This window comes from Terrapene carolina, unplaced genomic scaffold (genome assembly GCF_002925995.2).
Source record: "Terrapene carolina triunguis isolate 2854851 unplaced genomic scaffold, T_m_triunguis-2.0 Scaffold262, whole genome shotgun sequence".
Lineage (NCBI taxonomy): Eukaryota > Metazoa > Chordata > Testudines > Emydidae > Terrapene > Terrapene triunguis.
In genome coordinates, this window is record NW_020664613.1 from 5,445,971 (window position 1) to 5,473,843 (window position 27,873).

General features: G+C 39.0%; 1 protein-coding gene across 1 annotated transcript in view; it reads left to right on the forward strand.

Annotated features, from left to right (window-relative positions):
- The first annotated feature begins 1,930 nt into the window (after window positions 1–1,930).
- The window catches only part of RPS6KC1 (ribosomal protein S6 kinase C1), a 92,776-nt gene continuing 66,833 nt past the window's right edge, over window positions 1,931–27,873 (forward strand). The window contains exons 1-6 of the mRNA XM_024215298.1: window positions 1,931–1,963; window positions 5,504–5,624; window positions 12,400–12,515; window positions 14,949–15,042; window positions 19,891–19,950; window positions 20,796–21,164. Coding sequence (XP_024071066.1) covers window positions 19,923–19,950; window positions 20,796–21,164 — 397 coding nt within the window. The 5' untranslated portion in view covers window positions 1,931–1,963; window positions 5,504–5,624; window positions 12,400–12,515; window positions 14,949–15,042; window positions 19,891–19,922. The remainder of the gene's footprint in view (window positions 1,964–5,503; window positions 5,625–12,399; window positions 12,516–14,948; window positions 15,043–19,890; window positions 19,951–20,795; window positions 21,165–27,873) is intronic.

Genomic DNA, 27,873 nt, shown 5'->3' on the forward strand with positions numbered 1-27,873 from the left:
GTTATATCGGGGTAGAGGTGTACTATACAATGGCTTGCAGATGGAACTGGACAATAGATATGGAAGATGGTGTAATCTGTAGTAGAAGGGACTGTGAAACATCTGGGTTCTATTCCTGACTCTCACTAGCTTGTTGTATAATCACTCATTGCTCTAGGTCTCCCTTTACCCATTTGAGTAACTTATCTACTGTAACCTCACAAAACTGTTGCAGGGCTTTACTGAAAGGTGAACTGCAAAATAAAAAAGTTTGCCATTTACTGCTCCTTTTGTGATGTGTAAAGATTGTTTAAGTTGCCACCATGCACCCCTCCACATGGTCTACCTATGAAGTGTTCTAAAAGTCTCACCAGGGACAGAGTAGAAACTCTTTACTGAACTAGCTATATGGACTCTGCTATAGACAGAAACAAAGATGAAAATAGAATGAAAAAGAAGAGCTGAAATATAACTGCGGTAAAGAGGCAAGTAGGCCTTCAGACTAATCACAGCAAGGGAAAAAGTGAGTAAGGTTTTGTCAATTGTAGGCAAAACTGGCACAGGAGAGTTTTAAGGTGCAATTTGAACGAAGTGAGTTTCAGGTTGATGGGGTAGAATAATGGAAAAATAGCCCTTTTCTCCTCAGTCTAGTTCCCTCCAAAAACCACATGGAGGATGAATGGGAACACTACAGTGAGGTTAAGCAGTAGGCTGAAGTTAGGGAAGCATGGAGGAACAAGTCACAGAGATTCTTGAAAACCATAAGGAAAATTTAGAAGAGTAAATCTAATAAAACTGGGGGTGGGGTGGGGGTGGCGGGCTAGGAGATGAGAACAGTCTGGCTGCAGCACCGTGGACCCTCCATGTAGCTTAGAGGAGCAGTTTTCAGGTGGCCTATGGTCTGGAGCACTCCTGGGTAAAGTACTCCTGGGTACTTTACCTCTGAGACAGAAACAACACTGCAGTTCAGGGCTTGTCTTACACACAAACAAACCAAATTAAGTCTGCTTTAATTCACACCTTTAATTATCTTAGTGCATGTCAGTGTATGGACAGTCTTATTTCGAATGAAATTGTCCATACGCTGACTTACGGCATGAATTAAAGCTGACTTAGTTTGGTTTGCATGTGTGCAGACAAGCCTTCAGTCTGAGCAATGGACATTTATTGCTATTTGTAAATCCAATGCAGAACTCAGGTATTCTAGAGGCTCTCTTGACCAATATAATATATATTTCTTCTTTAAAAACACAAAAAACCATCTTTGCCCTGTGCTGCCATACCTGTCTGTCTTTATCAGGTATTTCTTTGGGGTAAAGTCAGTGTGATCAAATGTGCAGAAAACACCAACACGTGATAGGTAGCAAATACACATGAGGACAAAATCAAAATGCAAAGTGATCTGTAGAGACCTGAGCAGTGGGGGCTGTGGGTAGCATGAGGAGATTTTGTCCTAAAAAATACAAAACCCAGCCAGGCTGAGGTTGTGTGCAATCTGGATTCAAAATGGGTAGCTGTAACTAAGCCATACCTATTACATTAATGTTACTTTCCTCTTGTGTTTCTAATAACAATTCCTTCAGGAAAGAATTGGAAGAATGATGGGAAGATGGTCTATATGTGCCCCAGTTCTAAGTGGTCCCTAATAAGAAACTTGCTTGGGGATGTAGCCCTTAGAAGAGGGCATATGTTTATCTATTTTGTAATTTATTTGCTAGTTTCTAACATAGCAATTAGCTTTGTTACTAAATACTTTGTCTTTTGTTCTATTTTGTATTTTCATAGGTTGAACTTCACTAAACTAACTTAAAACTGCTGAATGTAAATTGAAAAAGATATACACCTTCTGTGTGGTTTCTTTTTATCAGCAACAGATCACAGTATGTTCCTCTTTTAACTCTGCAAACTGAAATTCAGACACTGATCAGGTTTTTGTTTTGTTTTTCAGATTGTTTCAAGAACAAATCCAGAGGAAGTCCAGGAGGTAACACATTTACATTTGTGAAAATGCTTCACTTCATGTTCTCGTTACTAACTTTTGAAGTATCTTTTACTTAATTTAGTAATTCCTGTGTGTTTTGTCAAAGAAATGAAGCAAACCTTTTTTGTGTCCATCTGTCTTTTGTCTTAATAATTCAAAACCGAATAGCTAAGATAGCATATTGCAACTTTGCCGTCAGTGATGAGTGGGGGTGAAATTATGAACCACACCTCGTCCCTCTGATTTTGGACGGCACTTCAGATTCTTAAACCTTGGGTCGAGTGCTGTACCTATCTTTAGAAATCTCACATCTTCTTTGCCTTTTATCAAATCTGCAGCAAAAGTGTTCTTAAAACGAACATGTGCTGAGTCATCATCCGAGACTACTATAACATGAAATATATGGCAGAATGTGGGTAAAACAGAGCCAGAGACATACAATTCTCCCCCAAGGACTTCAGTCACAAATTTAATTAAGCATTATTTTTTTTAACGAGCATCATCAGCATGGAAGCATGTCCTCTGGAAAGGTGGCCGAAGCATGAAGGACCATATGAATGTTTAGCATATCTGGCACGTAAATACCTTGCAATGCTGGCTACAAAAGTTCCATGTGAATGCCTGTTCTCACTTTCAGGTGACATTGTAATTAAGAAGTTGGCAACATTATCTCCTGTAAATGTAAACAAACTTGTTTGTCTTAGCAATTGGCTGAACAAGAAATGGGACAGAGTTTTACAATGTTTTGTTTTTGAGTGCAGTTATCGAACCAAAAAAATCTACATTTGTAAGTTGCACTTTCACGATAAAGAGATTGCACTACAGTACTTGTATGAGGTGAATTGAAAAATACTATTTTGTTTACAAATATTTGCACTGTAAAAATAATAATAATAAAAAAAATATAAAGTGAGCTCTGTACACTTTTTATTCTGTGTTGTAATTGAAAACAAAATATTTGAAAATGTAGAAAAAAATCCAAAAATATTTAATACATTTCAATTGGTATTCTATTGTTTAACAGTGTGATTAAAACTGCAATTAATCGCGATTAATTTTTTTTGAGTTAATCACATGAGTTAACTGTGATTAATTGACACCCCTAGTTTAAAATCCTGCTTTTTCTCTAAAAGCCAGTTGCCAATTGTTGTGAAACTTCATACAGTGTAAGTTCTTATGCACTCTCTGGATTTTGTGTGTAGTTTTTTGCTTGGTTTCTCTCATATGTTTTAATAGGAAGTCTTCCTGAATTTGATCTCTGGCTGAAATTTTTCTTCATGAGTCCTACTTTTATTGTTGACTATCTTAAAAATAGTCTGTACAAAATTTAGTAAATGGGTGGCTCCTGAGTAGATATTAGTTTTCAGATGTTAGAGATAGGATCACTTTTAGCTATTATTGATGTTATAACTGAAAATTTAAGCACAGTGCACACAAGCCTGTCTAGCGGCCAGGTATGAACCCAACCTCCATCAGGAGCTTTTCAATCAGATTTTTATCCCACAACAGAGAGAGATTTATGTTCAGTCATTGAAGGACTATAGACAGCTGCTCTTCTATCGTCTCCCCCTAATAGGGTCTATACTTACCACCATTAATCATTTTAAAAACCCTAGAAAATAAATGCACCTACTTTGTTGTGAAGCAATTAGGCATGTAGCACCCCTGACACAAACCCAGAAAAGTTGAGCCACTTTACAATACATATTTCCTCCACTCTTAACATTGCTACAACTACCGCTGTTCGTGGACTATCCACCGCAGCCTTCAGTCTGCTTCCCTCGCCTTGCAGCCTTCCATCTCCCCTTTTAACAGCCCTTCTGGATGTAATCCTTTACCGTCTCCCAGCACAACCAACTACTTCATCAAGCACCCCCAACTACTACTGTGGGGAGAGGGAGGGGAGATAATCGGGTAAAGCCGTGTGTGCAGGACTAAAGGGTAATGGTAACTGTGTGTGTCCGGCTCAGGGTGGAGAAACCAATGTTTATTGTGGAAGGAAGGTGTGAAAAACAGTTACTAGTGCTCCAATTATTCTAACCATGACAAACAGCCTATCACATCAGAACTATTTAGGCTTTGCAGAATTAGATTTATCAACAGATAGTATCAGTGCTTAAGCATTTTTTCTATTTTTACATTTGCAGAAATTATGGGGAGTGTTGACAATTATTTAATGACAGTAGACATAGAGACTCAAAATTAAAGCTTTATAAACGATTAAAACACAAGTGGTCAACATCACATGTCAAAATATACAAAGTAAATATCCTTAAATCAAATCATACCTGTTTTTGCTATTCATTTTTTTTAGTCCATTTGTAACCAGCCTAATTCAGAAGTTTAGATCACTGGATTTTGACTCTACATTTTCAAGCAGCATTTTTCTTACTTTGCCTATCTGTACATTTTGATTATTATTGGTGGAAATATTTTTTCATCGGTTTGTGTGTGTGTATGGTATAATTGTTTACTGACATTTACCTTTAAAAATCTGATCCTTCCAAGCCTAACTATAACAACTAACAATGTATTCAAACTCTCACCAAATACCCTTTACTGCACTTCTCTAGTCCTTAGATTGCAGTTTGTCATCCACCCTCCAAATCAGATTCCTCTCCAGCATATATCCGAATGGGAACCTTGTTAGCTTTGCTGAGGCAGCATCCTCGAGCAGCGTCATTTCCCTGAGCTTGTCAGGGGATGACAGGGTAACCTTGAATCCTTTGCTTTGCAAGGTGTTTTAGATGTATTAATTCTCTCCTCTTGGCTAGTGTGAGATCACTTGCATCAGTGAAAAACAATATTTTGTTAGAGTGAAACTGGATCTTGTGCTTTTTTTTTTTTCTTCTGCAATCCTTTAGTATACTATCCCAGTGCCAGCATTCCTATAACTTAATGATCATGGACTTTTCATTTTCTTGAGCAGTTTTATGTGGTGATTCTGGGATTATATATAAAACAGTGCTCATCAGCCAAAATTTGACTCCTTTGTGGTAGCTTGGATTGGGCACTCAAAAACTTGAGGCATCCATAATTATTAGTCACTTCTGAAAATTTAGACCAGGGAATCCTCTCCCTCAGGAAGTCCTAGATTCCTTGCTTTGTTCTCCTGAGACCTGACCACTACAAAGAGCGTGCCTACACTACTAACTTTTGCCAGCACAAGTTCGTTGGCATAAAGACACTGCAGTTAGTTTATCGCTTGTGCACTTGCATACTTGGCTCCTTGCGTTGGTGCTGCATGCACTCACCAGAGGTGCTTGTATCAGCGCACAGTGCAGTGCACCATAGGTAGGTTTTACTGCCTAATTTTTTCCCCTGTGGAGAAACTTGCTAAGCTAGCTGTTAAAAGAAACCACTAACAGTACTGATTAGAATCTGTTTAGTGTCTTGATTTTCTTAGAGTTTGTTGGCAACTCTTTTTGCATGACATAGTGCAATTATGATAAACTGCTCTTGCTTTCAGCCACACTTAGCAACAATTACCTCAATGTGAACTATTAAACTCATTCATGCTTTTCCACCCCCTTTCTGCTTCAGATAGTCGTTTGGAAGAGATACAGTGACTTTAAGAAACTGCACAAAGATCTCTGGCAAATTCATAAAAACGTATACAGGCATACAGAATTGTTTCCGCCTTTTGCCAAAGCAATAGTATTTGGTAAGCATGCCTTCTTTTTGAATTGCTAAAACTGTTTGATATTAGCTAACAAGTCATAAATACATCTCATTCTGGAGCTGCCAGCCACGCCTTTTGTACATGCTACTGCTAAAACTTGTTTTGGTTTTAATAGTCAACTCTTTGTTTCATTATGAGGATCTTAATGAGATATGGGTGAATCACCGTTCCATGGTTTTAAAGTTATTGACTTGTACTGAAAGTATCAAAATAATGTAGACTGTATACTCTTATTTGCTTTCAGTTAAAGAACTATATGCTTTGAATGTTTATGGATGTACGTTACACTTTACAGGCATAAAAACATGAGGTCCCTGTTCTGAGGAGTTTGCAATCTATAACTAATATTGGCTATGTGACTAACACTTGTATACTGTCGGCTACAAAGCAAAATAATTACACTGGTTCTTACACCAAAAAGATGGTTGTAATTTTTAGTGATCTTTTTATATTAAAGTATTAAACTATTTAGTGAAGGAAAGGATTTTTGTCTCTTAGGAAATTAATCTATGTTCCCAGTTTTATCTAATTATGTTTTTGACATCACAATTATATCTAAAGCAACTGGTTATTGCATCAGAGGATTATAATTTCGGGTGAGGAATAAGTAGCAAGAACTAACTAGCTCTTAGGAACACAGATCTTTATATTATTGTCCTTAGTAATAAAAATGAGAAGAGGAAGCGCTCCAGGAAATGTGTTATTAAGTAGAAACTGTTTATAAATGTGTTTCCTTGAAGAATTATTTTTATAAGAAGAATTTGAGAATTAACTTTTGACATAGGTGATCAAGCTTTAAAAGTGAAATCAAATGGGCTTCTAATAAAGTGGAACAACTCCAGGTATTGGAAATTGTATTGGAACAAACGGTATCATTATAATAAATCCAAAAAAAGTTAAAAACTGTTACTCCCAACAAGAGATGTAATGTTAAGATTTTAAAGTGGATTAATGTGCTCCATTTTAAGGAGAAATGGGTTTGTCCTGGGTGTCTTCCTCAGTGTAGAATTGCTTGTGTTTTTTGTCATAACCTTAAGCTTACTGTAGGTTTTTCATAGCGGGTACTAAAAACACACTTCTCAGTAAGTGCATACAACTCCTATTACCTTTAAAACATCAAAGGGAGAATAGGTTCCGTAGCTTGTACCCCAAAACATATGATTAAAAATAAACCTCTTCTTCCCATACATATTATTTATGACATAGTTGACTCTGAACCTAATTGCAATAGGAACCTCCCTCTCTCAAATCCTTTAGAGACATTCCTGGTTTTTGCGCATTATGCCACAATAATCATTGTGAAAAATTTTGTTTACTTACGCATTTATGTGGAAAATCCAAAGGTGTTCAGATCTATTTTGTAATTAGAGTATTCTTGTTTCAGAGAGCTTTGTGCTCAACAAGACAAAATGGGGCTGTGGCCTCTTATTCCACTAATTCTCTTTCTAAGAGATATTATGCATGTGGTATTTAGGAATGGTTGAGAATATTGTCAATACTAGGGTAGGATATTGCCAGTACTAAACAGTTTACTTATCCCTATATGGAGTACTTAGCAAACACTTGTATGTATATGTGTCTATAATTTTTAAAATGAAATTATTTTGACCATTTTAATTTTGTTTTTTAAGATTAAAAATGATTAAACCATTTTTGCCAAATTTCAAATTGGCAAAGCTAATACTCAGTATTCCCAACTGAAAATTCTAAATTTAAGGAATTCTCACCCTCCCCCAGAATAACTTTAATTCAATGGCAATACTAACATCTCTTCGCCATACCTGTGTTTATAGCACCCTATAAATACTTAACTTCTCAGTTAAGAACAGTCTAAAACTGGACATTTTAAAATGTACATAGACTGAAAGTAAAAATCTCACTCTTATTAATGTTTTGAATTCATTGAAGTATCACTTCAGGATACTCATTCAATGCTAACAAATACTTTAAGGGGCCTGATTATTATAATAGTTCTAGGAGCTTTTTGGTGGTCTCTCCCCAGTGATTATGCATGAGTCAGACCCTGCTCTGTGCTCAAAAATCCTGTAAACTTCAATGAAAGGTCTGCACTCACAATGACCGCAGAATTGGGCTTTATTCCTTAAGCATGTCTCTTGGCAGAACTACCCCGTACATTAGTTTTTTGTCTTTTCAAGATACATTGTTCATTTTCTCTAGCCTCTACTTACTGTTGCACACAAAAACCTATGTTAAAAGAACGCTAAGGTTGCAAAGTCAAGCACTTAAAATTTGGAAATGCCAGAATTAAGATTGCCTGGTCAATCTTAATTTGGGCCCCCTTGTGCGCATACGTTATAATAGACTTCAATTACGTGATCATATACTATATTTTTGTCCCCTGGAGCCCCAGCCTTATTCAGAGAATGGTTCAGCTAAAACTTTCCAAATAAAACTCATTTTTGAGGCAGATGCCCAGCTTGAAAAAGTTCAGCCTGAATAGTTAAAGTTGCAAAGTCTTTTATAAGCAAACTGAAATCAGGGTCTTATAATGAAGAGTGTAAAGTAACCTTAATTATAGGTGTCACTACATGTTACCTGATCCTGTTGCATTTAACACAAAATGGTGTTTCCTTCTGATAACTAATAGTGGATGTGAAACATGTAAGTGATTGCAAGAAAATTGAGTTGTGATGTGGATTTTATGGATGCCTGCGTAGAGCCCCCTGAAGTACACAAAGGGCTTTGGCTCTCTTCCAAAGCTGAGACTGAATAGCATTCAACTTTGTTTTTATTTTGCTTATCTGTGAAATTAGATCTGGGGTGAATATCAGTGCCATGTCAGCACTTGCATGCTGCATAGTTAAGTGGAGAATTTATTATCAACATAATCTTGAGTTGATTTTATATCTAATTTACAGAGGAGCATGATCATTGTCCAAGCTGCTTTCAAAGCTGATACATGCTGTCCAAGATTTAAATTGAAAACAAAGATATTCTCTAGGAGTGGAGAGGAGAAGAGATGCCTATATAAAGCAGTATAGGGTAAGATACCCAAAAAAGAAACTAAGAGTTCTTGAGAGAGATTTTAAAATGGATGGAAATCTTAAATCTGAGGCTAGCCAGTCTTGCTCAAGCCCTGTGAGCTGGAGTAGAATTGTGGGTGAAATCTCTTCTGAAAGACACCCTTATTCTATTGTTTTATACACACACAAATGGCTACAGTATAGAAAATAAGGGGAGAGAATCTACAAAACTATTCAGTGTAGTTATTTTTCACTTCTTGTACAAAGAGCCTTTCTTTAAAAAAAAAAAAAAAATCACATTTGAAATAAAAGCAACAGAAAAGCACAGGAAAAGAAGTAATGTATAACAAGATAAAATAAGTTATTGGAAAGCTAAAAAGGAATAAAAATGGATGAAGCTGCCTTTTATTCCAGTCGAGGCATTTCTTAAAATTATTCAGGGCATCTTTGTTCAGAAGATCAGGTATGGTTGCTTGTTCAGTGGAGGATAAAGTAAAATGTTGGTATATTTTGAGTTGTTGCATATAGACATTTTATTTTCACGAAGTGTTTTATTTTGAACTGCAAGATCAGTTCCATTTGTATATTAATTCCTTTTCCTCTAACTCTACATTAGCAATTAATGCTTTGCTGTATTCTTCCTTCCATCATATGATTTTTGTCCCCTTTGTGGTAGCCTTTAAACTGGTTATTTGTTAGCACTGCCATTTGCTGCTGACTTCTGAAAATGTGTATATATTTTTTAAAAAGTTTATCATTTTAGTACAAGGAATAGCAGATGATGCAGTTTTCAAATGAGCTTTATCAGTTGTTACAGCTGCTCTTATTTTCTGTACAGAAAATATTAAACTTGTACGGAGTCCCAGGTTGCAGCATTTAAAGAACTGAAGAGAGTACTCTGAGGCATCAAGGACTGTGTGGAAATGGAAGAGCCATGATACACTTCCACCTTTAGTGGAATAAATAGTTGAGAAATCTGCAGAACTGGAATGTTTGTATTTTGTGCTTTAGTCCCACCACTTTTGAAAATGAAAGGCTGTAATATGTGTATCTCTTTTTTTTTCTTTCTTTTTTTTTTCTGGTACAATAGTGCTGGTTATATCACAGGATGAAACCCGTTGGGGAAACTTTCATATTGCTTTCCTGTACTTCACCTGGACTTTTTCCACTCTTCTCACAGGAAAAAACACATTGGCATGGACCATGGGAATTTAAAGTGCTGATAACAGAACCAGCTGTTAAAACTTCTTTGAATTGTCATGTGGCTGTTACCATTAAAGTATCCTAGTATCTGTTTCTAGGAAATGACCATTTTCAGTTTGGCTGCAGAGATTCATTTTGATTCCTGCACAACCATGAAACATGAAGGGAACATAAATTGAGGTACTAGTTTTTGACCCATTGTAATCTCTATGCACAGCTGTTCACATATTTGCAAAACAAGAGTATTACTCTTATTTATATAGCATCATGGATGTGCACAGTACTTGAGAGAAAACAGAAGACATGGTGGTAGCCCTGAACAGGGCCGGCTCCAGGCACCAGCGAAGGAAGCAGGTGCCTGGGGTGGCCAATAGAAAGGGGCGGCACTCGTCCGTTATTGGGGCGGCACGTCCGGGTCTTTGGCGGCAATTCTGCAGTGGGGACGTCTGGGTCTTTGGCGGCAATTCGGCGGCGGGTTCTTCAGTCCCTCTCTTCCTCTTTGGCGGAAGCTCAATCACTCTTTCCCCCTCCCCGCCACTTGGGACGCCAAAAAAGCTGGAGCTGGCCCTGGCCCTGAAGAGTCTGAAACCGTATTTTAGTTTGGCCAAGAGATGCAGGGAAGTGAAGGTGACAGTGATGATTTTAGCATAAGAAGGCTTTATGCAAGAAATCTGTTTGAAAGCACTTAAGGCCAGATTTTCAAAGGTAATTAGGATTCAGATCACCAGCTAGGGGGATTTTCAAAAGTGCTGAAGTAGGTTAGGTTGGGAGGTTAGGTGTCTCACAATTCAGATAGGCCTCTATATACCTTTGAAAATCTGGCCCTTAATGGTTTACTCCTGGGGGAATTCTTCATCACTGCACGTGTGCAGAATTCATGGCCCCCGTAGATTTCTTTGCTTACCTGCAGAAAAATTATTTCTGACGGGGAAGTAAAAGGAAGCCGAAAGAATGATCGTGCACCCACTCCCTGGCAGTGCATACAGCTCAGTTTGGGCATCCAGAGCAGCCGGTAGAGACATAAATCACCACCTGGGGGTGGGGACGGACGGGACGGAACTGGGTAGTGGGGTGTGTGTGTGTGAGAGAGAGACACTCCCTCTTGCTTGTTACTGCAGCACGCTCGGCATTGTTGAGGGCTTTGGGATATTTCTAAAGAGGTAGGCGTGGGGCAGGGTCTGTTGCCTCAGGCAGAGGAGAATGTAGCAGCCTGCCTGCTTAGTGTATTGTTCCCATTGTTCTTAGTAAATTCCCCCCAGAGTATAAAACAGGTGTAAAAATGTTAAGGCTCCTTTACATTGCCAGAGTGGTGTAAAGAAGCCTTATTGTAAAGGACAGTTTAGCCTTATAAATGCTTATGGTGCTTTAGAACTGGTCTAAATTTTTGGATTGAAAAAATTTCCTATCAAAATGTGCTCCATGGACTGTTTGCTACTGACCTTTTTGGAGATGGTCAGTAGGCAGTATAAATTTGTGAGTTTGAGTCCCTAGCCCTCACTTGCTCTTCAGGTGCCTATGATGCAACACTGAGCATATGGCTGCATATATTTGCTGACTAATAACTAGAAGTAAAGGGTCAATACTAGCTACATTATTATTAGACAGAGGGGGTTTGGTGGTTTCCTCCAATGCTCCCCACTCCCATTCTCCATCCATTGTATTGTAGTGTAAATAAATTACCAAAATAATTGAAACTAGCTGGATTATATTGCATTATTTTGACAAAAATATGCAGAATTTTACAGAATTTTAAAATATTGCACATAGAATTTAAAATTATTTTGGTGCAGAATTCCCCCAGGAGTAATGGTTGAGAAGTGAGAGACCGATCCATCCAAATATAGGAGCAGTTAACAAGATTGCCAACTTGAGAATATGAGGGGGAGTGGGGCAGGAGTATAGGAAATGAGAGCCATCACTGTGATCAGTTTTTCTGACTACTGTCAGTGACATGGCTTTATACAAGTGGGTGCACTTATATATAGTGCACAGAAAAGCCAATGTGATCTGATATTTCTACCTCTGACCTCTGACTATTATAGTTGATAATGGCCCTACTGAGACAGCATGAGTTAAAGAACTAAAAAGCATTGCAATTGATAAACTTTTAATGGGACAGTTCAAATCTGCAGTGTGCTTTTTGTGGATGTTATAGGTTCCAACTTTTTGGAGAGTGAGTGGCGAGTGCTCAGCTCGTTCCAGGATTGAGGCCATAATTAAGACTGACATTGACGAGTGTATTGTCAAATAGAGCAATGTACCAGTTACTTTTAGATCTCAGTGGACATATGTTAGTGTCTCTTGGCTAATCAAGAGTGTTGCCTCACATATTCTTAGAACGAGAGAGCCAAGGATTCCTGCCATGGCTGCCAGCTTTCATCACTTAAGTGGATTGCAGAAGACAAGACTCTAGGGACAGTTGAGACTCCGAAGTGTGAAGATTGCCACAGTCTCCTGAAGCATTTGAGTGACTCTCATAGATGCAGGGCATTCTCTTCTGAGGGTTTCTTGTAAAGTAAATGTTCACTTTAGTTATTTCTAAAAAATGTCAATTCATATTTCTGTTCTAGGGCGGTTTGATGAATCTGTGATTAAAGAAAGAAGACAATGTGCTGAAGATCTGCTGCAGTTTTCTGCCAACATCCCTGCTCTATATAAGAGCAAACAGTTTGAAGACTTTTTTAAGGTTCGTTAATATTTCTGTGATAATCCAGATGTGCCTCGCCTAAATAGCGATACAAATGACGTTTCAATGCTGCTGCTCCTTTACTCCGTAAATTGTGAAGTGACTTTAGGCCTGATCAGATGCTCTCTTTGAGGTGAATGGGAGTCTTTCCATTGACTTGGCTGGGAGCTGGAAGTGGGGCCCTTAACGAGTAAGGACACTGTACCTACCTTCTAAGTTGCAAATATTCTGTAGGGCGCTCAGGGAAAGGGCTTTGGGGTTTTTTGGGGTTTTTTTCATTGACTTATTAAACATACTGGAGGTCTGCAGAGCAAAACCAATGCTATTTGATCCAAGATGCTCTGGAGGGAAATAATAAAGTATAACTATTTCTGTATTTTTATGCAGCTGTTAATATACTTTGAACTGAGGGAAGACTAGTTAAACTTTTCAGTATTGACTGTCATTAGGGATTGTAATACAGTTCTGTAACAAAACAATAATGTATGTAGGAAGCCGTTTGCAAACTACTACAGCTTTGGCAGCTCATAACTATTTATGGTAACCAAACTCCAGGATGTGGTTCAGGACAGCAACTAACTTATCTGGGATTTTTGTATGAAAATCTCAGCATATAGTTCTTTCCATATTGAAAGCACCATATGCAGAATAACATTTTAAAAGGTTTGATTTACAGAAGATAAATCTAAAAGCTTCCTACAATGTATGTTTTATTATTAGTCCTCAGTCCTGCAAACACATATGTACATGATTAACTTTACATACATAAATAGTCCAATTGAAATCAATGAGATTGCATAGATGTCTGAAGTTCAGAGCCTATGTGTTTATAGTGATATCAAGATAGAAATCATACTTAATATAGGTGAGTATTTTTACCTTTAACACATTATGAAAAAGTGAATTTTAAAATACTTATTTTAATTCACATCCAGCTTTGGTATTGACACTGCTAATAGGCTGGACTGTTCCACTTTGTTGTCTTGTACTGCAGCAACTGCATTTTGTGCCTGGGTTATTTTTTGAAAATATTTCTATTTTGATTAGGTTTTGTATGGTTTAAAAACACACAATTAAAAACCCCTCCCTTGCTTAAGAAAAATAAATGTTATGACCTAAAGTACTTGAGTGTCCATCTTAAATTAGAAAAAGCATCTGTACCTAGGGTTGCCAACTTTGTAATATTTTAAAAACTGGACACTGCATCAGGAATGCCAGAACCTCCCCTGCCCTTTCCCCCTGAGACCCTGCCCCCATTTGCACCTCTTTCCCCCTCCCTCCATCACTTGCTGCTTTTCTCCTCTCCCCCCTTCCCTGCGTGGGTCGGGAGGGACTTTCCTGCAGAGCCGGGGCTGGTAGGAGGTGGCCGTGCCTGAGTAGGGGCTGGTGCGGGTAATGACTCGATGCCTCCCCCACCTGCAGTGACCAGACTTTGGGTGTCTGATCAATAGACTTTTTTTTTTTTAAACTTAATTTTAAGTTGGATTTTTAAAAATTTATATATAGTTTAAAATAAACCTATGATAAGGCATAAACTTACTATAATATATCAAAATAATTTAAATTAAATACAAAAATAATATTAAACAGTGCAGTAGAACCTCAGAGTTATGAACACCAAAGTTACTAACTGACTAGTTAACCACACATCTTATTTGGAACCAGAAGTACGTAATCAGGCAGCAGCAGAGACCCTCTTCCCCTTCCCAAGCAAATATAGTACACCTCTACCTCGATATAACGCTGTCCTCGGGAGCCAAAAAATCTTACCGCATTATAGGTGAAACCGCGTTATATCGAACTTGCTTTGATCCACCGGAGTGCGCAGTCCCACCCCCCCGCCCCCGAGCACTGCTTTACCGCGTTATATCCGAATTTGTGTTCGTGTTATATCGGGTCGCGTTATATTGGGGTAGAGGTGTACTTTGTAAAACGTAAACTACTAAAAATTAAGGGAAAGTTTCAAAGCTGTGTTGAGTCAAGGTTCAGCTGTAAACTTTTAAAAGAACAACCATAACATCTTGTTCAGAGTTACAAACAACCTTCATTCCCAAGATGTTCGTAATGCTGAGGTTCTACTATACATGTTTGCTGCCATGTTTTTAAGAAGTCAGACCTCTGAACTGGTGGAATTCACTGGCTAAGCATCTGGAACCAGAGTTTGTTGAAATGCAGACAACAGTAAATGCTTTTGACAAGACTTTTGACATGAAATGCTTTTGACGACAGTAATCTCTACAGCAAATGCAGGGATAATATTTTCTTCATTTCAGCTTATTCAACTAGTTCAGTTGATTTAAAGTTAAACGATTTGGGAGTTGAATAGATCTCTCAAACCCAATCGACTACGTCCACCTTCTTTGCTTTTGTACGATAATGAGACTATACCTGGTACATAACAGTTAAATGCATATTTTTTCCTCCTTTTTTCAGGGTGGTGAGGTACATGATGGGTCTGAATTGATTGGGCCTGTAGAGCCTTTATCTGATTCCCTGATTGACAGCTTATCTGACTGCAGTTCTGAAGGTTGGGTTTCTTCTGTGATGTAATCTGACCTCTTGGTTTTTTATAAGCAATTAAAAAAAATCCTTTCAGTGCTAGAAGGCTACAGGTTATGTGGCTGTTCTTAGAATCTCTTAGTGTTTAGCTCTCACAATTACTTGTATAGTATATTCTATATATGTGTTGATTTAAAGTTTTTTAAAGCTTACAGATGCTAATATAATAATGACTGATTATTTTGCTTGTCCAAACAAGGAAACAAACTGTTGAGCTGTTTAACCCCTGAAGGTAGCTATTATATCTAAAGGTAACGACATTTAAAAGGGCACTGTTTGATTATTTAAAAATAAAACAACAGATTCCGATGTGGAACCTTCACACAGTGTGTCCTTTTTAAAAATTCCTTTGTAAAATGTTTACAAGGATCTCTCTGCTACTTGATTATATATTTTAGGTATTTATGTGGCCTCCATCATAGTAGCTGAGTGACTCACAACCTTTAATCTAGCTATCTTCACAACACCCCTGTGAGATAGGGAAGTGCTTATACTATCCTCATGTTGCAGATGAGGAACTGAGACAGAGAAAAGGCTAAGTGACTGACTTGCCTAAGGTCACATAGGAAGACACTGGCAGAGCAGGAAATTGAGCCCATGTTTCCCAAGTGCTAGGCTAGTGCCCTGGCCCCTGGCCCATTCTCCTTCCCCATGTGAAATTTACAGGGGCTCTTTTTAGGAAGGGAGAAATACACTGATTATTAAGGAGAAACTGTGAAACTGATTAGACACTAAATTCTGTTGAATGCACAAAGTGAACAAACTTGAAAAAATACAGAAGTCTATTTTCTGAATCCGATATAGTAATTTTCAATAGTGTTTGCAACTACAGGACATGCATTGTCAGGCATAAATGTGGCTTCCAGGTTGATGTCCTTTTTTAAAGCCTATAATCTAACCAGATTACTGGGATGGAACAATGAATTCAAAACCAACACTGAAAACGAGAAATAACTACATTCAAATCCTCTAGATGGCAGTACTAGTACTCAACTGTGACTTTTTTTCCACTCCTGATTTATGCAAATGTCTAAACTTGTATTCCTGTTCCAGGCAGGTTTAACATTGTTAAATGCAAGTGCTTCCAAGTCCTATTCTACCCCCGCCCCCCTGAGCCTTGGGATGACTATTGGATCCTTTAAATTATCTTAGGACTCCCTTTTTTGAAAGGGAACTGATGAAGGATTTACTTACAAAGGATCTGCAGCATTCTCTCACTCTTGACTCTTTAGCTCCGAGGGGCTATAAATGTTGACTCTGTAGCAGTCCTGCAAACAAGGCTTGAGTTTCCTGCATGGCATTGTCAATGACCCCTGCTAGATCAACGAATGGGCTGTCGGTTGACTTTTTAAACTGTGTGAGTTTCAAGTTTTGTGGGCCAAATCTTTTTTTTTTTTTTTTTTAACGGGTGGGGAGGGGAGAGCCTAATGTTAGGATCCTAAAATGAGAGGCCTTAGTTTTCAGGAGGGCAGAGAAGCCACAGCTCCCAGTGATGTTAAACACACTACTTTGGATGCCCCACCCTTCTGAAAAGTCAGGCTGCTGATTTTAACAGTCTAATTTTAAGCACCCTCCTTTTAAAATCTTGGTTATGATTCTTTAGGCACTTGGACACTACAGTGAAGGGGGGGTAGTACTTAAATTCATTTCATTATTTTGTCTTCTATTAACTTCAGTGTTTCAAAACCTGGGTGTAAAGATGGAGGCTTCCTTTCCAGAGGTAAAAAGTATTTTAACAACAAATAGAGAGAGACTGAACAACCTAACAAAAAGCATTTCTAAAGTTCAGAGAGCAGGAAAATCAACATCTATTTTGTACAGTTTTTTTCTGAAACAGATTACCTTGGAGAGAGAGAGATTTTTTTTTCTTTTCTTTCAATATGGTTTATATATAAAGATTTCTTCATTTGATGGAGTTCTATGTACAAAAATGAAGAAATCTTTCAATATGGTTGAGTCAGCATCTGAAACTCCATTCCAAGCAGCAAACTACATGTGAATAGAGGCGTGCCTACACCAGAACTGGAATCTTGCGTCTAGCGGTGGTCCATAATCTTATGAGGAATACAAGTTTTCTCAGCTAGACCCAGACAATTGGGTGAAACTTTATCACTTCATAGTAGCTGATGCTTGAAGGATGAGGGTTAATGGCCTTCATAATCCTTATTAATACTAGTGTGATGGTAGATGTTAACAATATGCTCAGCTAGGATGCCACATTAATTCTGAAACCTCACTCCATAGCAAAATATTAGACTGGACCAAATACAGCATTATAAGCGATGTGCAAGCCCACTGAACCCAATGGGATTGCATGAGGTGTACACAAGTACAGTAATTTTGGCCCATTAATTTTTTTAACCTTGAGTACTCATCCCCTGTTAGCTGCATGATAGTACAAATGTATAATGTTCCTTTCTCTCCAAACAAGCAGTGGCCCCTCTTCTACCTTGCAAGCATGTACATATACACATCGTACCAACCTCTTTCCCCCCTCCCCCTCCAATTATTCTCCTCCTATACCAATTGCCAAATCCTCTAGACAAGTAACCTAGGGAGTCTTTCTTTCTATGTGCATTATCATGGCCACCTTCTCTTTCCCCCAAAATGAATCCATTCATGACCTGGCCCCACCCACAGAACAGTTTCAATGTGTCACCCACCTGGAAATTGGGAAATATTCTAAGGACTAGTTCAGAAGTGACCTTGTCACTTTATTTTTGTGAACTTTCTTAACATCTTAACCATTATTTCCTCTTTTGTGACGTTCCTGTTTATTTTTAAACTGGCAAGTATAGCTAAGCCATCCACTTTTAAGGACACTAATAGGAAAAGATGTGACGGTGGGTATGTCTACACTGGGGAAAAAAAAAAAAAAAAAAAAAAAGGACGTGCGGCAGCAAGTCTCAGAGCCTGGGTCAACTGACTTGGGCTCGCAGAGTTTGTGATGTGGGACTAAAAATAGCAGTGTAGACGTTCTGGTTCTGGCTGGAGTGCAGGATCCGAAATCCACCACCTCACCAGGTTGTAGAGCCTGGACTCCAGGGCAAGTGGGCACATCTACACTGCTAGTTTTAGCCCCGCAGTATAAGCCCGAGTCTGTTGACCGGGGCTTTAAGATTTGTTGCCGTGGGTCTGTTTTTTGCAGTGTAGACATACCCTTTCTTTACAATGGGGGAAAAACTAAGTCTGCTGGTCTAGAGGGCCTGTATACCCCTCATCTAAAACCACACCTATTTAAGATATATTGCCACATCTACATAACTTCACCCCATAAATAATGCTTCTTCAACCCACACTCCTAGCTAATTGCTGTCTCCCCCAAACAAAATCAGCTGACCACCCCAGTTAATGAATTCTGGGCTCTCAGCACCTAAATTATGGGTTCTCCTGTAAATGCACAAATTATGGATTCTCCATGTGCACTCCCCGTTATTAGTGAATTGTCTGCTCTCCCCTTGCCCTCCTGGTAAGGAGATCAGGCCCTCCTTCCCTTTTGCAGAGCTCTAGGACCTGCAGGAGAGACACTGCTTCCCAGAAATCTCAGTTCCTCCTCCTGCTTCTCTTAGGCCTTTTCTACTACCACTTTACAGTGCTGCAACTTTCTCGCTCAGCGGTATGAAAAAACAGCCCCCTGAGCGCTGCAAGTTTCAGCGCTGTAAATTGGCAGTGTAGACAGTGCACCAGTGCTGGGAGCTAGTCCCCTCATGAGGGGGGCTTTTTTTTTTTTTTTAAACAGTGCTGGGAGAGCTCTCTCCCAGCGCTGGTGCCGTGACTACACAGCCACGTTAAAGCCCTGCCGCTAGTGAAGACGTACTCTTAGAATGGAAAGTGGTGCCTCTGCCACTCTGTTCCCGCTTCTCTCTTTGCCTTATGCAAAAGAACAGTGGTGTCCTGCACTCTCTGCCTTCCCCAAGGCCTTTTCATGAAAGAGCAAATGGGAGTGGCTCTACTTCCTGCTTCCTCTTCCCCTCACTCCTCTTAAAGGAACTAGTCTCTCCAAAGACCACTTTTCTATGCAAAAATTCTGCTCATCCTTCATGAGAAGGTGAGTGGGTTCCCCCCCCCCCACTCTGTCTCTAGAGCTTTGGAGAAAGTCTAAAGGAATTTGCTTTTGTTTGAGAACCGCCTGGGTCATGAAACATTACCTGGTGTTGTGGAGAATCTCTTGACTGCAATGGTAATGCACAAGACAGCAGACTTCAGGGTTTATCTCAGAATTTTCTTTCGCCCTTTCATGTATTGCTTCAATGGGTATGTCTGGCAAGATGATAAAACAAACTCCCATTTGCGGTCCAGCTGGCAGTGCCAAGTTCATGGCTTATTCCAGACATCTGGTGCAGGATGTTATTCTGGAATATTGTTTTCCAAATTGAAAGCTTGTGTGTCTTCTTAAATTGTATGCATGTTTGCAAGTCCCTCAAATCTTAAATTTCCATAAGAATTGTGGAGCAGCAGAATAGTCTATAGTGGGATTAAATGCCATCATCACAGTTGAATTTGGATACAGTAATGTGGTACTGAGGCTTCCTGTAGTTCTCCTGAATAGGCACCTTTGCTGTTTAATCTTTTTAAACCTTTAAGGCCTCAAGGAATTGAAAGAATTAAAACCACAGTTACGATGATGTAGCTGTTTTGGCAATCCAAAATGAATACATTTGAAAGCAGGTTTGAGTGCAGTTGCTTCGAACACACCTCTCTATCTGTGATAAGGCTGCATCAATAAGTCTCTTCTTCCCTTTGCTTGATATTAAATTAATGTATATTCTGTGATATAAAAATATATTTAATGCCTTTCTCCTCTGTCCTTTTTTAGTTCAAAAGGATTTAAGTGGACTCGATGATGTGATGCTTACCAGCCAATCGGAATGTGGAGGTAAGATCTAGAAATAGCTTTGTTTATATATCTGCCATATAGTCAAATACCAAAAATAATATTGTCGAGTTGAAACTTGATGCCTTTTATACATGATGATATATACAGAGAGAAAAATTATGACCTATATATAAAATGTATTTGAAACCAATGTGTCACAAATATCGAATTTGGTAATTTAACAACTTGGGCCACTTAGCCTTACTAACTTAAAGCAACGTGAAGTGTTTTGTTTTATTTTTTTTAACAGTAAGCAATTGCAGTCTGAATTCATTTTGTAGCATCATCCACACAAGTAGGGTTAGCCATGTAATTTCCAGGAGCCCAAATGAGAGTGGGCTCTGAAGGTATAGATTGGCTGCTAGTTGCTTAGTCACCTTGCATTCTCATTGTCATAATGAGGAATTTGGGCCGAGAGTTGCTTTTGGAAGCCTTTTGCCAACTTGGAGAAAATTGGGCTTCTTCCACAAGAACTCAAAAATCTTGAGGTCCCAAGAGAGTGCTGGTATATAAGGCTAGTTCTATACTTGAAGTCTTGTGATGACGTACATCAAAAAACCAGGCGAGGTAAAGAGTCTGTACTCTATGCTTGAAATTCAAAATGGAACAGGAATGGCAATTCTTGTGATAGAGAATTCCGAAGGGCACTAATGGTAGAGGAGAAAATCAGAGCATCAGTAGTCTTTCTGACCTATACCAGAGATGCTACAAATAGTTATGGAGGCTTAACTTGAATATACATGGTGGGTAACAAGAAATACATTGTTGTTTTCTCAGAGTATTAGTAGAAATACTAATACTAGCTACTTTAATTTCTTTGTACACACTTGTGATCATACTTCCAGGTTTCTCCAGTGATAGTGACCTCATCTCTTTGACAGTCGATGTAGACTCTCTTGCCGAATTAGATGATGGAATGGCATCCAACCAAAATTCTCCCAGTAGAGCTTTTGGTCTCAGCCTTGCTTCAGAATCCTTAGGACAAGGTGCTATAGCTTATGATTGTGAGTGGAGCAAACCTGAAGGCGAGAGGGAGAGTGAGAGCCGTAGTCTGTTTACTGGGAGCTTAAGACACAAGCTTGGCAAACATGATTACTTGGAGAAAGCGGGGGAGCTGATAAAGCTGGCCTTGAAGAAGGAGGAAGAAGAAGATTATGAAGCTGCCTTTAGCTTTTATCGGAGAGGGGTCGATCTGCTCCTGGAAGGTGTTCAAGGTATGGATCTTCCCTCTGCATTGAATGACTTCTATGATATGTTATCTTCTATTAATAACAACAATTTAGTAAGTGCTAACGAGGTTCTGTTAAATGATGTGTAGTTGAGAACTGAAGTGTGTTTTCTTATCTGAGACTGTTTTCGAACAGTAATGCTGAGTGTCAAATACCTGTTCTTTTCAAACCTGAAGCACAACCACAATCTAAATGCTGAGTTGCAGTTTGTCTTCTCTATCTAGTATAACTCCTGTAAATATCCCTTTTATTATACAGAAATTATTCTTTATGTACCATTGGGAATGATTATCTATAATACTCAGAATTTGCAGAACTGTTGTAACATAACTTAACTTACATGGTTAATTGAGGGTTAATTATCCCCTTTTGACACATGGGGGAAACACTCAGGTTAACTTTCCAAACACATCAGGGAGCAGAAGTGTTTCTGCCTACCAGCCTTCTTCCTAGTCCATTAGACCCTCTTGCCTTCTCTAGCTAAAAGACGCATATACATGTAAATGGTTTTTCCAATTCTGTATTATAGAGCTATTTGCATTGCTAGAGGAGAACAGAATTGTATGCACTCATGACCTCACCCCTGTAAAAAATGCGGACGTTAAACAACAGAACATCCTGCTTGCAAGGAAGGGTTTTCTCTCTTCCATCTCTGATCCCCAAAAGCCCCAAATTACAGCAGCCTTTCAAACCAATGAAAACTAAAATCTATTAATATTAATGTCTGGTCTGGCTGCAGGAATTGTAGCAGAGCAGTAGCATGTGCTTTGTACAGGAGTGAATTCAGAGCCTGTGCAGTACTCCCATCCTATGCTAGCCTGCTGAGAACAGAAAACTGGAATCCAGATCCAGGTCTCATTTGACAGTGCAGAGCTCTAACCACAGATCCACTGGGTGGATTCAGAAATTAACTACAGTAGTTCCAGACAGACTAGTTTTCAGATTTTTATTGTATTTCATAAAGAAACACAGCATCGATCCTCTGGAGGGGCCTCTGTATGGTTCTGTGAATGGATGTTGCATATTGTGCTGCTTTTTACACTGGCAGGGAGAAAATAGTAGGAATAGTATTGGTGAAAATGTAGGTGATGGACAAGAGTATTTGCTTAGCTTCTGCTAGAGATGAGCCAACTCACTGTTTGTAAATCTGCCTCTTTCCTTCCCTCTGGGAGTCATGTCATTAGGATGACTGCGCGTCATAGCTTTTCAATGGCATCTTATCTCTACTTATCCATGTTATCGACATGCTTTTCATTCCGGATGTTGAATGTGTTGGGAATCCGTCTGTTGGTAGCAACCCTGCTGTTCATTCTTTATTAATACACTTTCTTTTAGGATGATGTGCCTTTCACTACTGCTTTTCTGAAGGACATTCCATTTTGTCATAACCACTTCTGCTTTTTAACCACAATGCAAGGGCCTTTCAAACTGGCATTTGCAGCTTCAGCATAAAAAGGCCTTTTTGACAAATCTACCTTAAATTTTTCGTTTGCTACAATTTCTAGAGTTTTCTCCAAGAACTTGAGATTTCTTGCTTTCTCCCACTCTCTCATATATTAGTATGTCTTTGGACAGCTACCTAGCGACAGTCCTAATTCCCAATCTTATTCTCTAATCCATTGATATCCAGGATTTTCAGCCTGATGGCCAAACATTATTTCAAAAAAGTCAAAGGGTCCCAGAAGGGGCAAGTGAATAATGACGTGTTATTTACTCCTTTATATAACACAAGAATCAGGGGTCACCCAATGAAATTAACAGGCAGCAGGTTTAAAACAAACATAAGGAAGTTCTTCTTCACATAGCACACAGTCAACCTGTAGGACTGGTTGCCACGGGATGCTGTGAAGGCCAAAAGTATAACAAGGTTCAAAAAAGAATTAGGTAAATTCATGGAGGAGATAGGTCCATCAATGGCTATTAGCCAGGATGGTCAGGGATGCAACTCTGTGCTTTAGATGTCCCTAAACCTCTGATTGCTAGAAACTGGGGCTGGATGATGGGGGATGGATCACTTGAAAATTCCATTATTCTGTTCATTCCCTCTAAAGCAGCGGGCACTGACCACTGTTGGAAGTCAGGATGTTGGGCTACATGACCATTGCTCAGACTCAGTACGGTCATTCTTATGTTCTTAATTGTTTTTGGCAGATTTTCTGCCCTTTTTTGCTTCCTTTCTACCACTTGGGAAGCACAAAGGGAGTAGTTACCAGCTGCAACTCCATGCTGGGGATACCCCCCCAATATGGGGGATTTCTGTGTGGGTGCAGAGTTAGCATAGCTAGCACCTACACCTTGCTCTTCCCATATGACAGGCCCTCTGTGCCAGGGGTTGGGATCAGGGAGGGAAAGTGGTTGGAGTGTGTTTCATTCTGTCCGTCTCCAGCTGGTATGTAATTCCTTGGAGACCATAGCCAGCTAATTCAGGTTAGAGCAGCCCCTAAATTGCTCTAAACTGGGCTGGGGCAGAGAACCTGGGAGCTGTAACTGGTTGCTGGTTCTGAGCTTGTCATCTCCTCTGTGAGGGCGGGGATGGAAGAGAGAAGTCATCCTTTGCTAGACACTCCCCCTAGGCTCAGGTAAAGCTATTTGAACTCCTATCCAGCTCTTTCTGGGGCTCCCACAGCCTGGCAGGGAAGTCCCCAGCCTCTTTGCCATAGTGACACAGCTAATTCAAATATTTCAGTTTCAAAATTCCAGGATGTGGTTCAGAGAACATTTTTTCCATTCCCAATAAAATACATTATTTTCTTATTACAGTCTCCTTTGAGGGACACAGGTGGCCCGCAACCCACAGATTATACGACTGTGCTGTAACTCTCTAATCTCTCTGAAGTGCCTTTGAATTCATCATATTCTTAACTAGCCCTGTAGACACTATTCTTATGTCAGTATATCTTCATTTAAAATATGCTGTTAATATTGACAAGTGAATATTCACTCTACATTGCAATAATAATCTTAACTCTGACTCCTAAGACATGCTTATTATCTTTTCCAACATATATCTCACGTGGTCAAAAACATGCATGTATTAGTGATATGCATGTTGAAATCCTTTGTAAATGTCTTGGGTGTCAGTAGTTCGTGGTTTACGTATAGAATATCTTCATTTTGTGTCTCTTTCCAGGCCGGCCAAAACAGTTTTCAGATCTTAGGGTGGGTTTTTTTTCTTTTTTCTTTTTTCTTTTTTTTTTTTCTTCCCCCCCCCCCCCCCCATGCCATCACTGCATTGTTGTGGCCTGTCTTCTCAGAGCTGACACTATTAGATTGAAGGTGTCCTTTCCATATAAAGTGACAATTCATAGTACTGCCACTTGGTGGCACCAAGAAAATAGAAATTGATGCTTAAAAACCAGAATCACAAAATGCAATCTATATAGCAAACAGTCAATCCTTTCTGTTTGGAACTTCCCTCTGACTGCTTTTCATATAGTAGTTTAGTAACTCAGCATCACAGATCAGGAATTTAAGTTTCTCTTTATCCTGTTGTTAATCGCTCCTATTGATTTGGTATAAGGTATACTCACGCGTGCTTCTGACCTGTCCCAGTGATATTGCCCACTTTCCTAACTGTAAATATCCTTGAAGTTACAACATGTATTACTTGAATCTTGCAGACTTGCAATTCCTTAGCCGATGATAAATAGCTATAATTTGTCTGCTCTTCCGTAAAGGCAGTCTTTGTAAGTGGAAAATCTGACATACCTGATGACTCTTCAGCCCTTTGACTTGATGGCGCTAATCCCAGAGGTGAAAAATACTGCTTGTGCTGAAGCCAAGGAGATAAGGATGTTGACTTGATTTTTAGTTTCCTTTGTGTATACAGTGGAAAGCATGGTTCTGTTAACGACATTGTTAGCAACGCACTTGTATCTTCCCCTATTACTCTTCTGTGACATTTTAGCATGAAATCTTTAGCGTTCTGTTTACTGTTCTGGCAAGAAAACTGATCGGGGTTTCTTTCAGGGAATAAAGCAGGTTGTATGACACTGTTAAATTCTGAGAACTAGCTGTACTATTTTTGCTTTGAGCGTCAATACAATAAACATCTTGGGCCAAATTTTGTTCATGGACAGCCCATGTGCATAAAGAGATGAAATTCTCTAACCTGTGCCCAGGCTTGGAATGGCACCAGAGCCCATGGGCTGCAGTAGTATCACCTGTACTCTAAGCACACTTCCATACTGAAATGGATAGAGTACTTGTTGCAGCACAGTTCCATGGTATACTGTGGGGAGCAATGGCTGTTTGCATCCCTCTCCCTCTCATGAAGTGGAATCCCACTGGTGCTGCTTCAGAACTAGTTTGGCTGACAAATATGGCTATTTCTTTGTTTTGTTAGCATGCAGAACAGTCTGAGGTCAGTGTATTGCTTCAGGCCTGTTGATGAATTACATGAAGAAAAAAAATCAGCAACAGCAAGTCTCGTGCTTCCCAGCTTTCCCTCATTTTGAGGACTTTGGTCATTTTAGTCCCAGAGTTAACTACGAAGTTGGTGTCCCTTCATTCTTATTGCTGGACATAAGAAACTAACTGGGAGGCTGAGCTAACAGAAAATACTATTTGTACTAGAGAAATTAATACCATCTCTTCAGATTTTGTGTGACCATCCCAAATTATACCCCCATTTGGGCGTCGGGAAGTTGAGATGTGTGGTGAGCAGATAGTTAAACATGATCACTTATTTTAACCTAAAAAGCCAACAGTGCCTAAGATGGTGAGGCAAGAAAGATACAGAGATATAGGGGAACCAGATACATGAGTAAGGATGACAGAATCTGTCCTATAAGGTTGAAAAAGTAAGGACTAATAGCTAACCCTTTACTTACAGGTCTCCATGTTCTACATGAAAATCTGGAGGAAGATTGTATACCTAATCTTTGGTAGATCCACTTTGGGGCTGTTCTTACATTCTTCACTTGCATGTGTATATATCTAAATGATGAACAGTCTTGGTTGTGTGGAGTGAGCACTTGTCCAGTGTAGTCTTCAAGGCTGAGCATCTGATTAAATGAACCATGATGCATACAATTTGTATGGTGTCCTTGTAGATCGTAAGTAGATCTTAAGATAATTAATTAGTTCTATGTGCCAGGTCTTGGACACTAGTTTTCATTGGCTATCCACAAACTATGGATAAGCTTCTGCTGTCAGGGAAAACATTTTGATTAGGGCTGTCAAGCGATTAAAAAAATTAATCGCGATTAATCACCCTGTTAAGCCATAATAGAATACCATTTATATAAATATTTTTGGATGTTTTCTACATTTTCAAATATATTGATTTCAGTTACAGCACATAATACAGAGTATACAGTGCTCTTGTGTACAATGCAATACAAAGTGTACAGTTTATTTTTTACAGTATATTTTTATATTTTTTTATTATAAATATTTGCACTGTAAAAAGAGTATTTTTCAATTCACTTAATACAAGTACTGTAGTGCAATCTCTTTATCATTAAAGTTGGACTTACAAATGTAGTTATGTACAAAAAATAACTGCATTCAAAAACAAAATGTAAAACTTTAGAGCCTACAAGTCCACTCAGTCCTACTTCTTGTTCAGCCAATCGCTCAGACAAACAAGTTTGTTTACATTTGCAAGAGATAATGCTGCCCGCTTCTTGTTTACAATGTCACATGAAAGTGAGAACAGGCATTCATTCGTGTGGTACTGTTGTAGCCGGCGTTGCGAGATATTTACGTGCCACATGTGCTAAAGATTCATATGTCCCTTCATGCTTCAACCACCAATCTAGAGGACATTGTCCATGCTGATGATGGGTTCTGCTCAATAATGATTGAAAGCAGTACAGACCAACTGAGTCAGATGTCACCAGCAGAAGGTTGATTTTCTTTTTTGTTGGTTCGGGTTCTGTATTTTCCGCATTGGAATGTTGCTCTTTTAAGACGTCTGAAAGCATGCTCCACACCTCGTCCCTCTCCGATTTTGGAAGGCACTTCAGATTCTTAAATTTTGGGTCGAGTGCTGTAGCTATTTTTAGAAATCTCACATTGGTATCTTCTTTGTGTTTTGTCAACTCTGCAGTGAAAGTGTTCTTAAAACGAACAAAATGTGCTGAGTCATCATCCGAGACTGCTATAACATGAAATATATGGCAGAATGCGGGTAAAACACAGAACAGGAGACCTACAATTCTCCCCCAAGGAGTTCAGTCACAAATTTAATTAACACATTATTTTTTTAATGAGCGCCATCAGCATGGAAGCAGGTCCTCTGGAATGGTGGCCAAAGCATGAAGGGGCATATGCATGTTTAGCATATCTAGCACATAAATACCTTGCAATGCAAGCTACAAAAGTGCCATGCGAAGTCTGTTCTCATTTCAGGTGACATGGTAAATAAGAAGCAGGCAGCATTATCTCCTGCAAATATAAACAAACTTGTTTGTCTTAGCGATTGGCTGAACAAGAAGTAGGACTGAGTGGACTTGTAGGCTTTAAAGTTTTACATTGTTTTATTTTTGAATGCAGTTATGTAACAAAAAAATTTACATTTGTAAGTTGCACTTTCACGAATAAGAGATTGCACTACGGTATTTGTACGAGGTGAATTGAAAAATACTATTTCTTTTATCATTTTTACAGTGCAAATATTTGTAATAAAAATAAAGTGACCACTGTACACTTTGTATTCTGCATTGTAATTTAAATCAATATATTTGAA